The sequence below is a fragment of the Lissotriton helveticus genome, chromosome 5_1, assembly GCF_964261635.1.
Source record: "Lissotriton helveticus chromosome 5_1, aLisHel1.1, whole genome shotgun sequence".
Lineage (NCBI taxonomy): Eukaryota > Metazoa > Chordata > Amphibia > Caudata > Salamandridae > Lissotriton > Lissotriton helveticus.
In genome coordinates this window covers 241,480,689-241,498,304 of record NC_136065.1, presented here as the reverse complement: position 1 = coordinate 241,498,304, position 17,616 = coordinate 241,480,689, and the positions used below count along the sequence as shown (strand labels likewise).

General features: G+C 42.7%; 1 protein-coding gene across 4 annotated transcripts in view; it reads left to right on the top strand.

Annotated features, from left to right (window-relative positions):
* Nucleotides 1-17,616, top strand: part of PNPLA7 (patatin like domain 7, lysophospholipase) — a 1,524,034-nt gene that overhangs the window by 1,438,701 nt on the left and 67,717 nt on the right. For all 4 annotated transcript variants that reach the window (XM_078642105.1, XM_078642108.1, XM_078642106.1 and 1 more), the window contains one exon: nucleotides 13,060-13,144. In XM_078642105.1, coding sequence (XP_078498231.1) covers nucleotides 13,060-13,144 — 85 coding nt within the window. The remainder of the gene's footprint in view (nucleotides 1-13,059; nucleotides 13,145-17,616) is intronic.

Sequence of the window (17,616 nt, the reverse complement as noted above, 5' to 3'; positions counted from 1 at the left end):
CAGAGCTTAAACCCTTGCATATATAAGTTGTGTAACATGCATATCATGAGTACATTGGAGCACATTTCGAGTATACAGGGAAACCCGCTAGGTTTAGGCAGAAGATTAAAAAGAATTTAAGCTACACGGAAAGCAATGTTGCCTTTTGTCAGCGTAAACTTCCTTCACCCATAGTGCTTTACAAGAAAAAATAGTGATATTTAAATTATTACAACGCCTCCTCAGTGGTAGTAAGCACTATATAAATGTTTTTTATTTTTTGTAAATTCTTGGAAAGACCAACACACCTGACATTCTTACAGCGCAATCATAAACACCACTGAGAGAGAAAGGGTCATAGGGATATTTAGAGACCTGCCCAGGTTCACATCCCCTTGTGCTCGAATATAATAAACAGAAAGAACCGGGGGGTCTAAAGGCCACTAATGTAGCTGGCTGGCTTCAACTCCTCACTGAGTGAGTCGGAACACAAGTCACGAAAAAGCCCACAAGTTCAGAAAAAGCAAGAAAAAGAGCAAAAGACAAATGATTACTAGTGAGATCCAAAAACAACTGGATGGATTCCCATCAATATATCGCAGTGATCAATCTTCTCATTTGGTCATCCATCTATCGGGATGGTATGTCTCTTGATCATAGAGACTTGTTGCCATAACCACGATAATTGGCTGGATTGGATCAGACCCACAATCACTTTGGACCACAAATAGTAGATCACAAGGGAATTCAGTGCAGTGCAAAACACAAGAGAGTGGTGACTAAAATAGGGCAATGAGGCGAAAAAAGGGGAACTTTTTATTAGGATACCGACTCCCTAGTTAAAAACAGAACAGTGCAAAAAAGCAGTTTCAACAAATAGATGCAAAAGGGCCAACATGTTTCAGCCAATAGGGAAACAAATACCTCGGCTTTCTTCAGGGCCTCGGCTCTAAACCTTTGCTACTGGGAAATAGAGTGTATACTAACAAAAAGTGAAAACTTCTATTTAAACCTCACTTTTGGTAGTGAAAATACAAACAGAGATAAGAGGTTGGAACAATTAGAACCTACTCGTACTGATCCTCCGCATCAAGGAATGCAGATAGCATCCAACTTGACCGGGGACTGGATCCGTCTGAGGCAACGACGGACAGAGCGGGCCTCCATTTCCTGAGCTTGGTCCAGGTGAGGTGAAGTCCAGTCCCCGGTCAAGCTGGATGCTATCTGCATTCCTTGATGCGGAGGATCAGTTCAAGTAGGTTGTAATTGTTCCAACCTCTTATCTCTGTTTGTATTTTCACTATCAAAAGTCAGGTTTAAATATAAGTTTTCACTTTTTGTTAGTATACGCTTTATTGCGCAGTAGCAAAGGTTCAGAGCTGAGGCCCTGAAGAAAGCCGAAGTGTTTGTTTCCCTATTGGCTGAAACATGTTGACCCTTTTGCAGCTATTTGTTGAAGCTGCTTTTTTGCACTGTTCTGTTTTTAACTAGGGGGTGAGTCGGTATCCTAATAAAAAGTTCCCCTTTTTTCGCCTCATCACCCTATTTTACTCACCACTCTTTTGTGTTTTGCACTGCACTGAATTCCCTTGTGATCTACTATTTGTGGTCCAAAGTGATTGTGGGTCTGATCCAATCCAGCAATTATTTATTTATTTATTTTATTCAATTTATATAGCGCGTTATACCCTGGGGTCTCTAAGCGCTTGTCCAGGTAGCATCGCTAGATTCCTAATTGAGCACAAACAGACAGATTTCAAGTTTTACAGCCGGCCTTACAACCCCGCCCAAGCATCCTGACATAGCACAGTTTTTAGCTTCTTGCGGAAGGCCATCAAATTAGACTCCCTCCGCAGATCGGTGGTTATGGCAACAAGTCTCTGTGATCAAGAGACATACCATCCCAATAGATGGATGACCAAATGAGAAGATTGATCACTGCAATATATTGATGGGAATCCATCCAGTTGTTTTTGGATCTCACTAGTAATCACTTGACTTTTGCTCTTTTTCTTGCTTTTTCTGTCCTTGTGGGCTTTTACGTGACTTGTGTTCCAACTCACTCAGTGAGGAGTTGAAGCCAGCCAGCTACATTAGTGGCCTTTAGACCCCCGGTTCTTTGTTTATTATATTCTTACAGCGCATGCATATCTCCTAAACAGAGCCTGAACACAGTGAAAAGCTGCCTTTGACGTATGTGTGAAATGCTACTAAGGTATGAGCCTTTGTTTCCCTTCTGCTGCATTTGCTTCTTGGTATTAGGCCCCTGACTTCTGCCAGCCAGGAGACTTGAACAGCAGGAGGTCTGATGACCCCTCAAATTCAGCCTTTGTTATGGGCCGTGCAGAAGTCTGAACTAAGAAAACCCCCTTCCCGCCTGCACCTTGTTGTAGATCGAAAGCAGATAACAACGTGAAGGCGCTGCTGAAAGTGTCCCGGAGTTTGAAAATTACACCGGGACAAATTCAGCAAATTCAGTGGGGCCCACCTTCTTGGCAGGGTGGACGTCGTCCACCCTGTGAAAAAAGTGGGTGGACGCTGTCCACCCGCGTGTACCCCCGACTCGTGCCCTGCTAATAGCTCAGTGAACTGTCCACGTAATCCATTTCTATGCGGTTCTAAGGTTTCCACCACAGATCGGAGTCTGATTTAGGTAGGGTGATATGGTTCCTGTATGGTGCTTTGGTTATTCAGTGCCTTGTGGCCCATGATTCTCATTATAGAGAGGCCTGGCTTTCCCTGTTGATTGTGCTGGATCATTAGCTTACCTATTTCCTAGGGTTTCAAGATAATCTGAGTTGTACCGGTTACTGACAAGTTTGAGCTCCATTAGACGAGTGTTATCTTGTTACATTATAATATGTAATATGTTTTTGTGTGACTTGATAAAACATTCGATTTAAGCGATGCATTGCATTAGGTAAAGGTGTCAATGCCTTAAGGGTGTTTATTCAGGTGGTCCAGTATGACACTCTTCGTTATTTCTAAAAGTAGACTGGCTTTCGGTGCTCTTTGCATATTGGTTCATCAGAAGGGTTCCATGCTAAATATCTGAATATGCAAAAGGGATCTATCTACTTGAGAGTGGTAACATTTGGAAATGCAACTTTCAGGCGTGTTTCACTGAACTGAAAAAAACTATTCTAACTATCATTGTTGCTTTTTATTGTGCCACAGGCTCCAGTTAGTTCCACGAAATTATATCACTGTCACAGTTTAAGGGGTAGCTACCTCATTTTCTCAGTAGATCAAGAAAATGCAATGTAAACGAATCGTATGAATTGTTTTAGTTCCAGGTCAGTCCTTAAAGTGAAAGTGTCTTACTTGCATCCTGGAGATGAGCTTTGTTCTTCCGGGTAAGCTTGTTCCTTTCTGATGGTTTCTAACTGAAAATTCCTCACCTTTTAAATTCCCCCAGGTACCAGACTGGATCAATAACCTTTTCCAGTAATTGCTCTTGTTTGGTGATAGGTGGCGCCATCGGGCTCCTCATAAGCCTCGTCTCCTGATATGATGACCCTACCCCTCTACGATGATGTGAGTTCCTTTATCAGCTCCCTTTGGCATAGATCCGACGCTTGGCTCCTGAGCTTTTATCAGGGCTTTACTGACTCCCAAGCTGTTTTGGTGACTATGCGAGTGATTTCTGTGCTGCACATGTAGGAAGCAGATGTTGGTCAGGAACAGGCATGACGCCTGTCTCCTGACCCCCATTCTATTTGTCTCTGGTGGTTAGGAATTGGAACATGAATCAAAATCATGTGATTCTTGCCTCAACAGGAACCCAGGGCTATCCAGGGACAGGAGGGGAAAACTTTTCATGGCTCAGGCTTGGAATGAAAGAGAGGCCAACGTCATTCGCAGGCTCGCTCCAGGTCTCCTTCCTCTCATTCCTCTAGTGAAAGGAAAAAGCATAGGAAGCAAAAGGAACATCCTAAGACAAGTCTCCTAGGTGCCGTCTGACTTCCACAGGATCTTCATCCTCCGATCCAGAGTTAGTAGTGGTGGAGCAGTTGAATCTGCCACCCTGCACCACTCCTCTGATTCCCAGCACCAGGGTCTGATCCAGCATCGTTCCTCAGCGCTATTCTTTCCCATTCTCTTTGTTATGCCGTAGTGGTATCTCCATCTCATCCTCCCCTTCCTTTTTTGCACTCCCTTTGAGCCTCTGCACAATTGTCCGCTCAGGCTCCTTACCATCAAGTTGGCCTTTCACATGTCAATGACATGTCTCCAGAGGGTCAGTGAGCTTCAGGACTTGACATCCAAGCCTCCTTACCTTAACATCTACATAGACAAACTGGTGCTTTTTACACGAGCTTCCTTCCTTCCGAACGTGGTCACTCCATTTCATGTAGGCCAAACCATCACTCTGCCTACTTATTACACTCCTCCTCACCCCTCTAAGGTAGAGGAGCGACTTCACTGCCTTGACCCAAAAAGAACGTTGTTGCTCTACCTTGACTGCACAAAGGAGTTCTTGGTGGACGACCAACAATTTGTGGCGTATGTCGGAGCAAAAAAGGGGCGGGTCGTGCAGAAGTGGACCGGCTTCCGATTGTTCGTGCTCTGCATCAAAATCTACTACACATTGGCGAAAAACCAACCCCTTGAGGGTTTGCATGCTCATTCCACTCGAGCTAAAGCTGCAACCACTGTGTTAACTCACGGAGCTCCGGTCGTGGATATCTGCCAGACAGCAACATGGGTCTCATTGCACACATTCACCGTACATTCCTATCTGGACCGTCCGGTCTGTAGAGATGGGCACTTTGCCCGTTCAGTCCTGCAGAACTTCCTTGTGTGAAATTTGTCCGCACACACCCCTCCAGGGAGGTATTGCTTGGGTGTGTATTAAAAGGTAAGGAATCTGTGGCTAGAAGTCTCCATCAGATGAGCAAGTTACTTACCTTCGGTAACGCGTTATCTGATGGGAGTCTAGCCACAGATTCCTTACCGATCCTCCCCGCTCTGTGAGCGGATTTCTAAGGACAGGGCGCTTCCCTCTCAGGGCCCTAGTTTTCCACACCAGTCGTAGTGTACCTTGTGGTTCAGTGCTTCTGGCGTGGAAAGCCATGAAAAGTAACTAACGTCAGTACGCCTTGGTGGCAACTATATAGGCACTGTGAACGTCCCTTCCGGCGCAGACAACGCTACACAGAGCTGAAGATCGCCACTTACTGGTGCAGAGGGTTACTGCTCATGAAAAATTTCCGATCCCAGTCTGACGCCTAAGGATAACTCTAAGGTAAGGAATCTGTGGCTAGGTAGAGTCTCTACCAGATAAAGCGTTAGCAAAGATAAGTCACTTTTTCAGCACTGCTGCTCACATTTGGATGCGAAGTTGTGCACTCAAAAATCACCAGATGGGTCCACTTGGATAGAAAATCTACCTAAAATGTTTGTTAACTGTTCATGTTAAAGGATCTGTCCCTCACATTTAAAACACTACAATTCGCGTTCAGGTTTGTAGTATCACACTCAAATTACCCAGATGGACAGCTCGGGTAAAAATGTTCCTGAAATGCTGATGGCATCCGAAACATTACCCAAATGGTAGATCTTGCATTAAAATTTCTCTCTGAAATTACACAAAGCAGTGTAATGACACAATCTTTGTAATTTTGCATACATTTTAGGACAAAAATTATCAAAATTATGCCAAGTAGTCCAGCGTATTTAAAATTTCATTTCATCCAGGCTTACTTAGGATGCTCCTGTGAGCCTTTGGGCTCATTCTACCAAAGCTAACACCAGAGTATGATCTTAGCCAGCGGTGTTTAAGTGTGTACCCTTTGCCAGGCAATTACATGGGCATCTATGCACACCTTCACAATGTATTATTCGCCATCATTTGCAAGTTCATGTAGAGGGAAATGTTGCCTTCTAGGTCCAGCAGGATTTCCTTGTGTAAAGTTCCCCCTTATAGCCTCCACCTTTTGGAATCTACAACTTTGCTATCTTTTTAAAAATATAAGGAAGTGGAGCATAGAAGTATTCAGCAGAAGAAAAAGTTACTTACATTTGCAACTCTTTCTGGTAGATACTCTACATTACTGCCCTACCTTCTCCTGTTCACTTTTAATGGACTTCTGGGTTTTAATAAGGTTCCATGTTCTATTAGTAAACTGTCATGGTTTGCTATCTGTTACTGCCCTTCCATGTCTAAGGGTGTAGAATGCTTTACGGTAAAATTATGTCAGCACACATGGGTGGCCCCTGTATGCACCTCTGTGACATCACTTCTGGAGGATGGGCCCCTCTGTCCATTGCTAGAAAAGTTTTGGGATCCAATCTGGGGCTTCAAAAGATGAGGTATCTGTGGGTAGATACAGTATCCACCACAAAGTTTTACCCAAGGTAAGTACTGTTGTTCATTTGGTCAAACTGTATGTGACATACTCTATTCACTTAAGACATAAATACAGTATTACTAATACTTGATCTCTGTAGGTTCTGCCGGGTTGCTGTTAACAGTCTGTGCAAGGAGTTGTTCTCAGTGGCCGGAGGAGCGTCGCCCCAGTGCTTTCTCGCAGCACGAGAAGCAAAAACATAAAATGGTATTAACTTTTAGTTATTACCATTTTATGTTTCTTCTGCGGCGTGCGACTAAGTGGGGCTACTCTACTTACGAAGCAGGGCAGGGAAGGAGTGGTTTGCCAACTCCTGAGTGCGCAGTGACTGCTTGGTGGGCTCGACTTGGGCCGCCCAAACCAATGATGCACATTTTCCCCTTCTCCATGCAGGCTGCAATGCAGCCTGCATGGAGAACATGCCCACCCCTCCAGCCCCCCTCACCCGCGACCCCCCGTTCTTGATCCCTCACCCGCGAGGCATGCCGGCCACAACTGGTTGTTCTGGCCCCAGGAACTTTGTTATATGTCATATTGCAGAAGCTGTTATACCCGGTAACGATCAACCAAGCTGTGGTTTACATGCAATGCAGAGCATTGTAATGGTTTATGGCCGGAGTAGATGTGAGAATAAAGAGAACACTAATAATCACTTCAGAGTGCTTGGTTCCAGTATGAATGGCAGGAAAGGCCAATTGTCTTCAACTCAAATTTAAATTCCAATGAGTTCCGGTAGTTAATTTCTCCAGAATAGGCTTAGAGTAGAGGGTGGAAAAACATTACGTTTTTAAGTGCCAAGGTGCTTGTTGCCCTATTAGCTTGAGGCACATTTGCTGTCAAGGTGAGCAGAATGCGGTATGTCAGAGCCCGGGTGGTGCTCCTGTCCAGGAAGCACAGTTACAGTATTAGCAAAGCTCTAGCGCGGTCCATTGAATATGATTTTAGCAAGTTACACTTCAGTCCCCGTAGCCCAATCAAATTCATCAGAAACATATCGGTCTCTGTGATGTCGCTAGTAGGTAAGACTTGATGTCGGCAATATGGTGTTCTGCCAAATTATTCAAGACCCAGTCGTGAAAGAAGGGCAAAGAATAGAACGACAGTCAAGAGAAGGAGGATGGCAACAATGGGGATCAATAAGGAGGGACAATGGAAAAACGGGGGCCAGTAAAGGAGAGGGGATAAGGAGGTGTCAAAATGGCGTGGAAGTAAAAAAACAACAACAAAAAAGAGGAAGGAAGGAGGTAGAGCGAAACATGTTGGTCATGCTTTGTAGTCTTGGGGATTTTTAGTTATGTTTAGAATTTTCTATAGTGTAATGAAGTGATCGATCAACTGATGTTTCAGAACGTTGGTAATTTTCCTTTGTTTTATATGTTCTGCCAATGTAACATTAACTCCCTGTTAAAAATGTTTTCATCACAAACAACGTTCCTATTTAATATGAATGATGGTGATTAAGTAAAATTAGGTTTCTCACACCGTAGAGTAGTCCACTTGGAGTATATATTGTTTACGCAACTCTGTTTGGTGGGACATTTCTATATTCTCATGAACAAATGTGCGTTGGTAGGAGTGTATATATGTTTGTTTGAATGCACATTGGTGTGAGTCAATGTACATTAGTTTGTATTCCAGTGCACAAGGCTTGGCATGGTAGTGTACATATAACATTCTTTGAGTAAACTTCAAGGTATAGCGTGACTTCGAGGTCTTCCTTAAATTCCAGATGATGGCCACTGTTTCCGTACTGTAAACCACCAATAGTGAGGTGCACTTATCCTCTAAGATCGCTAATTAACCAAGATTATAAAAATATATACATCATTTTATGACTACTAATTTGAAGAAACGTTACTATGGTGTTAAAAACGTATAAACCACTCATTTATCCCAGCTCTGGTGAGCCGCACAGCCACCACTCACACCCCATGCTCTGTTCATGACCACACATAACATCTGGAATAATCTAGGAGTTCGGTGGACAGGTTGCACATCTCGCCAATACTGACGTCATAGGTGTCATTCCTGCTTTAATTGCCAATGTATGAATTGAGTGCTGACATCAGCAACTAGAAGGCCTAGCGCAAACCATATAGAGAAGGGTTTTTGGGGCTGCTCTCACAGGTAATATATATATTAGATATATATAATTGGTAAGGCTGCAATACACTATTAATATACACATGCGATCATGGAGGAAACAAATAGAAACAATGTAGTTTTCTCACTGCCAGAAAATAGATTTAAAGATGAGCAGTCGTTTGCTGATCCATGAATGATTTAGATGTGGTATATGAAATGATCAGTGAGGTCATGTCTGATGTCACATGTGGAGTTAGTGTGTGCTTCCTATAGAGAATGAAGGCAGTTGCACTCTCATTACAGATACCTTCTCAGTGGATACACATAGAAGAAAATCTCTCATCACACTGCCTGCAAACAAGTGTGGAAAATAGCATTTATTGCTTTGCAGCGTCAATGAGTGATACAGATGGTGAAGTGATATATGATGTTTTTAGTGATGTATGTGACATGGTCATGAGCAGTTCATTGGAACTGGGCTATGTTTGCATAACTCGTCATAACTGCCGGATTTGTGTGTTTTATAGATTTTATGTCGTAGACATAGTAGTGTCGTTTGCCTGAAGTTTTGAAGGGGTTTTTATTTAATTTTGGTTAATGGCTGATCATTCCTTACAAACATCTATTGTGTTAACGAACGTTACTTTGGTGATTTCTGGCATTTTGCATCGATGTTCACTATCATGTAGGCTAGTCTTTGCCTGCGCTCCAGTCTTCCCTCCGCACTGGGCTTGGGCCTCATCAACACTCAACAGGCTGTGGGTGCTCACCATCACATTTGGCTGTGCACTGCAACCAGACCTTTATACCATGCTTAAAGTCCAATTCCACTTTGCATGGCTATGCTTAAAGCCCAATCCCAAAGCTCTCTTGCCACAGCCCAGAAGCACTGTCTGTGCCCAGTGCCCTCCGCACCACAGCCACTGTCCGCTGCCATCCGCACCACAGCCACTGTCCACTGCCCTACACACCACAGCCTCTGTCCACTGCCCTCCGCACCACAGCAACTGTCCACTGCCCTCAGCCACCCAAAGGAATTGTGAGACTTTTGACCTACCAAAGTGTTAAGGAGATGGGAGCCTCCTGATGACCATGCAAGGGTGGGATTGCGGTCAGCTGCCCTTGTCCCGCTCTTGGGCACACAGTAAGTGGGGTAGGATGTCAGCTGCCCCGTCACCCTGACCAGGGAATGGGGCACTGCCACTTTTCTTTTTTTACATTTTCTGACTCTTGAAATAAAATCTTCTGGGAGTTTGACTGGAAAAGGCACCTTTCATGTTCCTCCTTCCTATTGTCCACGCCCCCTTTGACCAAACTGCATCAATAACATTTTCATGGATTATTATGTAGTACATGTATACCTCTTTTGGGAAGTTTTGTGCAGATTGTTCAAATCTGCCACCGTTATTAGCAGTTCAGAAAACGTTTTCTGTGGACTAACAAATTTATGAACATATTCACTTTTCGATTTTGTAATGTATTTATTGTTGCTCTAGCATAATTTACATTGAGACCAACACACAAAAATGAACAGGATATTCGTATGCGACCCTTTTGTAGTGAACTCCACATAATCCTTTATTGTGTGTCGGACACACACACATGGCAAACCTTCATAAAATGGAAGCATTGCCAAGACGGAAGATCGCTACAGGCTTACAGATCAATAGTATGCAAGATAAAGGGACCCCCCTCTAGGAAAAAACTTGTAAGGTCAGGGAGAAGAGGGGAAAAACAACAATACAATCTTAGAGTGCTCCCTCATGACCTATATTTCTTTTATCTGATTCAACATGAATTCAGCATGGGTTGAAAATAAAATTAGACAATAACAAAATCCATAAACATATTTATAAATCTTGACATTTTTTATTCATTTACTTTGTTTTATAAAAAATATTTTTATACTTTTGCCAATTTTACATATGATATGGATATATGAGACATATTCACATAATTTTACAATATAATGACCTTTTCATGTGTTAACATCATAAATCCCCAGGTAAAGAGACAACAAAGAAAAACATTCCAACCAACTGTCACACACGCATACCTCTTCAACTACACTCATACCTACATATATCTGGAAAGTTATGTTATGTTATGTTATGTTGTCTTGTAAAGCGCATGGCTACCCCAGCAATGGGGCGTCCTAGCGCTGTAGACCGCTGGGGAACCCGTCCTGGCTTTCCCTGTGAGATGATCCCTGCTGGGTATCTCCAAGGTGAAACCAGGCATCCCCGGTGTATGTGGGGGGCCGTTGTGGAGATGAGGCAAGCTAATGCCCAGAGTTACCGAGTGTGATCCCTGGTTAGAGTAGGCACCGAAGCGAGAATTATCGAGTCCGCTGACCCTGGTCCACGACCCTGCCGCGTTGGGAATTGAACCCTGGTCCCGGGCCGTCCTCTGCTTCCGGGTCTGCCGCCTCTAACCAGTGAGCCACACCACTCCACTGAGAGACATAAAGTTGTTTTAGTCTCTACGACCATTTTAAAGCAACTGCATATAGCAGAATCTGAATAGCATTGGTCAACGCTTTTCGGTGGCTTGAATGATAGATGAACACCACCTTCCTCAGGACCTGCCAGATATCAGACCAATATCGCTACACCCAGGGAATACTACCAATATTTCTCCACCAACAGTTATTCAATTTGCAATTGCGACCCTTTTCCCCGAGTATTATTGCCGCTCTCTAAATTTTTCTTATGCGCTGTGCATTGGGTGAGATATAAATACAAGTATATTGTCATAAAAACAGTGGATCCTTATATGATCACTTCAGTAGGATCTCTATATCCTATGTTATTATATTTCGGCAATCCATTAGGGCAACATCTCGGATTAAATGTGCGTGAGAATATTTTGATCTGAGTCCAACAAAGCTTATTCACCAGCACAGACTCCTAACGGGCTCGACACAGAGACGGGCACACAATATGTCAAGTCTGGAGGTTTAAAAGGTTTATACATGAAAATGTTATTATATTGTAAAATTATGTGTATATGTTTATAATATCAATTTTATATGTAAAATTGGCAAAAGAAAGTATAAAAATATTTTTGATAAAACAAATGAAAAATGAATAAATAATGTCAAGATTTATCAATATGTTTATGTTTTTGGATTTTGCTATTGTCTAATTTTATTTTCAGCCCATATTGAATTCATGTTGAATCAGATAAAAGAAATATAGGTCATGAGGGAGCACTCCTAAATTATAGATCAATAGTTACAGCCATAAAGTATTGCACATTAGAGGCTTTTGACTACCTGATCCAACTCCAAGTCCTCATTAGATCTGCTAACAATTGGCAGTTGTTTTAGTAGCATTCTGTTTTACAAAATCAAAAATAGCATTTGTTTCACTGTACTTTGAAAACCGCATCTAATGCTCGTGTACTTCTTTGCATTTCTTATCTAATGCGCCTTCATCAAGTCTTTTTGCAGTTTTAAAGAGTGTGAACATTGCCAGAGGGCATTAGAGCACTTCGAGAGTCAGTATTATTTAAGAAAAGTAACAAACCAGCTGCACAGCTAGTCAAGGGCCACTGCAGATATGCAGTTTAACTTCCAAAAGACAATAGGATAACAAGAGGATACAGAATGGAAAATCTACCAATAGGGAAAAAGTAAGAGGAACTTGTATCTGAAAAGCCAATAGACAATGGCAGACCTCTAGTATGAAGACTTCAGAAAAGTACATTTGGCAATGGAGAAGAAGTGAAACTCACAAATTGATGTTGATAAAACACGGGTGCTCAAGAGAGTCAACTAAGGTCACACAAGATCAAGAAGAAACAGAAGAAACAAGGCCAAAGCTGGAAGTATGAAGCAAAAAGGGGGAGGATGGAAAGAGGGAGGGGAGTAACCGTGAAAAATATAATCCTAAAAAGAAAGTGGAGAATTAATGAAGAAGTTCGATTGTACCAGATTAGAAGTGACTTCAGTGAATATATCAATTATTTCAGCACCATCAGTCTGTCTCACTACAGCTATTCAAAAGATATTGTAGTGAAGAGTTAATAATGAAAAGTGTAGCTATAACATCTAGCTGAACCTGAGTTTTTTTGTTAAACATTCTAAGAAAGTTATATGGTGTGTAGGGTTGTATGATTACAGACAATAGTAACGGCTTAGATACAATCATTACTGAGGGCTGAGTTGAGGGAAGGTGATTGAAAGTCACAATATCTCAGGAATACCTCAGACTGTGGGAGCATGGATCAAGATTGCTTATTGGAACAGCTCACGTAACATTGAAGTTTCTGTTAGGCACAGATGTTGGATTCTTCAAATGTAGCAAAGTATAGAGGTTTGACAACCTGACGGATATTGGAAAATCGATTCATCGAGTTATTTGCAGGAGCAGTCTTGTGTGGTAAGAGAGACGCTGAACATAAAGCTTGTGGTAGTATGGTAATACTGTACTTCTAACCTTGCTTTTGATGTACTAGCACTGTATTAGTAGTGATACTTTCACAAATGGTAACTGAAATTCTGTAAGCATCAGAAGAGTTGCCTGTGGTTTTCACAAAACAATTATAGGGCTATGAGGAAAGTGCTCTATACATTTCAAGGTTTTCTCTTAGTTTTACATTGTTACTTCACGATGTTTGTTTTGGCTTTTCTTTGCAGTTGAACACTTGCCCGAATGCCTCCTTCACTGACCTCGCAGAAATAGTGTCCCGAATAGAGCCAGTGAAGACAGCCGTTGTGGATGGTGAGTTTTCACAGGCCTGCTGCGAGAGGGATCCTCTGTTTGCGAAAAACGTTATGCCTGTTTGTTTGCCTGTCTCCGTGGCTACAACTCAGCACTGCATATACCACCCATTAACAAGATCTGGGCATCAAGGACCAGTATTTGGCATTGCTATTTTGGGCATGTGAACCCACAACCTTCAACATTCTCCTATCTGATGCTCGTCTAGGATTCTGTTTGTTTTTTTACACACTTTTTTCACTGAAACCAACTTTCTTATTGGTTGTCCCTTGTGTTTATATTTAGATTATATGCTTATCCTTTTGGATGGCAATGCCATTGTCCCTTTCATAATGCGGGGAGTCCCTGCATGTTCCCATTTTCTGTTTTGCGATATGGAGACACTCTTGGTGATTATAAGGCCTATCTTACAATATATGTATTGTCTCGTTAAACCCATCTCCTGTCCTACAGTATAAGGTTCCTCACGATGAGAATGTGTCCTTCTCTGCAACGTGCAGACGTTCTGTAAGCCTAAGGTCTGTCTTAAAATGTAGGGGTTGTCTCAATGAGTCCTTGTCCTCATCTACAATGCGGGAAGACTTAATGAGCCAAACGCCTATGTTGCAAGGTGAGTATTCTTATGGATACTTCTTCCTGCAAATGTTTCATCCTAAGAACATTCCCAGGTGCCTTACCTTGATACTGCTTCTACTTGCAATTGGCTACTAGATCTAATACTCTTAGCTATCTGATTCTCCAATTCATTACTGCTCATTTTGTACAGCTAAATGTATATTGGAAGCCCTCAACTTTAACTGTTAAATTTATATACGTAAATTAATCTTTTAACTTGTCAGACTATGGTACATTATTCCCCCCACCCCCTCCCCCAAAGAGCAACTTCTTTCAAATTGTCTGTTGTTAAATAAGTGTTGGCAAAAAAGCAGAAAATCCTGACAGATGTTAGTTAATCCATAGCAATTACTCTTTTGCTAGCTAAGCTCAATTAAAAAAATGAACCCACTATTATTTGAAACTCTAGTGTGCCTACAGTTGTTATTTCCTATTAATAGCCAGGTGCCAGACTGGATCTCAAGCAATAGCTCTTCAGCACTGACAGCCACACAAATTCAGTCGCAGCTTAGTCCGCCCAGGCAGTCATAACACTGGTCTATTTCTACCACTGGCTGGTGTGCTGGTATCAGTTACTGTTTTACCACACCTCACTGATGCAGATCCACAAAAGCCATGTAAAGTGGAACGCCCTTGCATAGCAGTCTAGGTCAAATGTCACATCCTAAGTTGTTGGGTTTCAAACTCTGCCAACAGTGTCTTAAATTCATGTATGAACTCCACAACATCTGCCTGTGGCTTGATTGTGATCTCTCGACATGTAAGTCCCTTGCTCCCAAGCAAATTAAGGACATCTGGGTGTAGGAAACTGTCATTCTTGGCTTGCTCTTAAACTTTCATTCTCCCTTTCAGAAGGCAAGTCTTCTGATAGATAGCAGCCATCCAAAGGGGGTTCTCTCAAGAAACACAATAGAAAAGACAGGTCCTCTTCTTCATTGTTTAAGAAATGGTCCCAATCCTGTGATCATTGGTAGTCAGCAACACTATTCTTCATGCCTTCTTCCTCAGAGCAATTCTGGTTCTCAAGAAGCCCTGACCTGGGTTTCCAGGTATGTATGACTATCCTGCTCACATAGAGGCTTTTCAGCAGGTGGGTGATGTTGCACCTTTTTGGGGCTGCACGTCCTCCATTTAGGCCCCTTACGCTGCCAAGGGCAGGTCAGTTGCCTCTAACCTGTCAATTATGTCACTTGTGGGCCAACGTTGGTCAACTCCACACCTTCACAGCTTTAGCCTCTATGTTGCTTCTATGGAAGGTGCCTCACATCTAATATACCAACACTATGGGTATCTGGTAATTTTTCAATGTGATCTCTGATGCTGATATCAATATTTGGCTTTGGCACAGTCCTCGAAACTAGAAGCCCTCCAAGTGGCTATAGGTAAGGTCAACACATCCTTTCAGAGCCAGTTTCTTGCTGGCCCTCTACTTGGAGCCCAAAGATTCACACTTAAGTAAGACCTCTTTCATTTGGATTCAGATGCGCTTGATTTGGCCAACTTGGAATCCACTGCAAGTTGCTTGGTGTCTCCTGGCCGTGCTGGAGAGCTACTGCTAGAGAAAAAGGTTCCATAATCAATCTGATGATTGGGGATTTACAAAAGGTGAGAATTCTGCAGGAAGATCTAGTATCCACCAGAAATGTCCTCTTTTAAGGTTAATAACTGTTTCTTCTCTACATGGTTCCATGACCTGCAATGTAGGTATTCTTTTAAAGAGCACATGTCTTGTCCAACAATATGTAGAAAATCAATAAGCCAAAAACCTGCCTCACAATGTGATGATTCTCCCAAATATGCCATGCCTTCTCTTAAAGTGTAGAGATACCCAGTGAGCCCTAGATTCTCTCTCAATGCAGGGATTCTCTCAATGAGCTCATGCCCTGCAGAATGGAGTAGGTTCAATGAGCCCATGCTCTGTCGTACATTGTAAAGGCTTAAACAGAGTCCAGGTCAAGACTGATTTGCATATGGTTGGATCCAAACTGAGGTGGCATGGTATGCAAAGAAACAATTAACTGGAATGCTGCCAGTGGAATTACCAGTTGTTGAAAATTAAGTCAAGTATTACATCCATCACTTTTTTGAATACTTTAGTGTGTCACCCAAAGTGGGACCGGTATACCCAGACATGGTTTCTGTGCACACTGATTTTGGAAAAGGGGGGTGGTGATGGACAGAGTTTCTGAATGATGCAGAATACTCTTACCAAGTCAATTGATCATGGTTTTAATCCATCACCGTTTTTTAGCTCACTGCACCATCCCAGCTCAGAACCTGGCTATATGCAAATTAGTCTGTTCCTGTCCCAGTGCATGATGGGAACAGGGCAAACCAAACTACCAAGCCAATTCTTATACTGGGAAGGAAACAAGCTTCCGGGGACCGGTTTCTGGCATCACAGCCTTCTTCGGCCCGGCTTGCTTGAATCCTGATGGTGCAATGAGCAAGGGACTCACGTCTGAGTATACCCTCCCACACATAGTGTGGATAAACCGATTTTGGAAAAGGGGGGTGGTGATGGACAGAGTTTCTGAATGATGCAGAATACTCTTACCAAGTCAATTGATCATGGTTTTAATCCATCACCGTTTTTTAGCTCACTGCACCATCCCAGCTCAGAACCTGGCTATATGCAAATTAGTCTGTTCCTGTCCCAGTGCATGATGGGAACAGGGCAAACCAAACTACCAAGCCAATTCTTATACTGGGAAGGAAACAAGCTTCCGGGGACCGGTTTCTGGCATCACAGCCTTCTTCGGCCCGGCTTGCTTGAATCCTGATGGTGCAATGAGCAAGGGACTCACGTCTGAGTATACCCTCCCACACATAGTGTGGATAAACCGATTTTGGAAAAGGGGGGTGGTGATGGACAGAGTTTCTGAATGATGCAGAATACTCTTACCAAGTCAACTGTGTCATTGGCACTAAGCTATACCTGGCTGATGAGCCTTAACTAGGGTGAAACCGGTGCCGGGTTGCTTGTGTTCCAATTTAGAGAGGATCTGTCCTGCCATTTTGGACTGCACTGTTCCCATTGGAGCAGGGTCAAGACTGTTTTGCATATACCTGGTTCCAAACTGTGGTTGCGTGGTGTGCAACATAATGATAGACTATGATGTGGCCCAGAGGAATTACCAGTGACTGAGATTAATTCAAGCATCCCATCCTTCACAATTTTTGTATAGTTCAGTGGATCTCCCTTACACCTGGGTCAGTCTTTTTACCCACTGTTAACCCCTACCCATCTCATTAATTTGTCTGCAATGGAGCAAGCCATTGCTGACGAATTACCACACCTATACCCGTTCATGCCCGGTTGGAATTATCACCGGCCATATGAATCTGTTCTCACAATTTACTTTCAGCCCTGAAGAGTCATGGGTTCACTGCCCGCTTGACGAAACACGTGTCTGCTGGTTGTTTTCTGTGATGTCATCCTTCTGAAGAGGAATGTTCCAATATATGTCGATTTGAAAGAAACCACCTATTTGCGTCCATCTTGTTTCATTTTCTACAATTGCATTTTGTTTATTGATAATAGACACTCTTCTATATCTACCTAAACGTGTGCACAGAACTTTTGTTGTACTTACTGAGTGGGCCCGTGCCACTCTCATCAGGGGTTATTGGGGTTTCGACCACACTGCACGGCGCTATATTATAGTTATAATTTTGAACTGTACAGCGCTTGTTTTATTTTATGACACCAGAACAGTGCCTAATAAACACATTTTCTGCTCTGGTAGTTATTTTTAAACACTCCTTTTCACACGTATATATTTTTTCACTGAGCACTGCACACTCATCAAACACCACTTGGAAATACACTGTGGCTAGAAGTCAATCTCGATTTT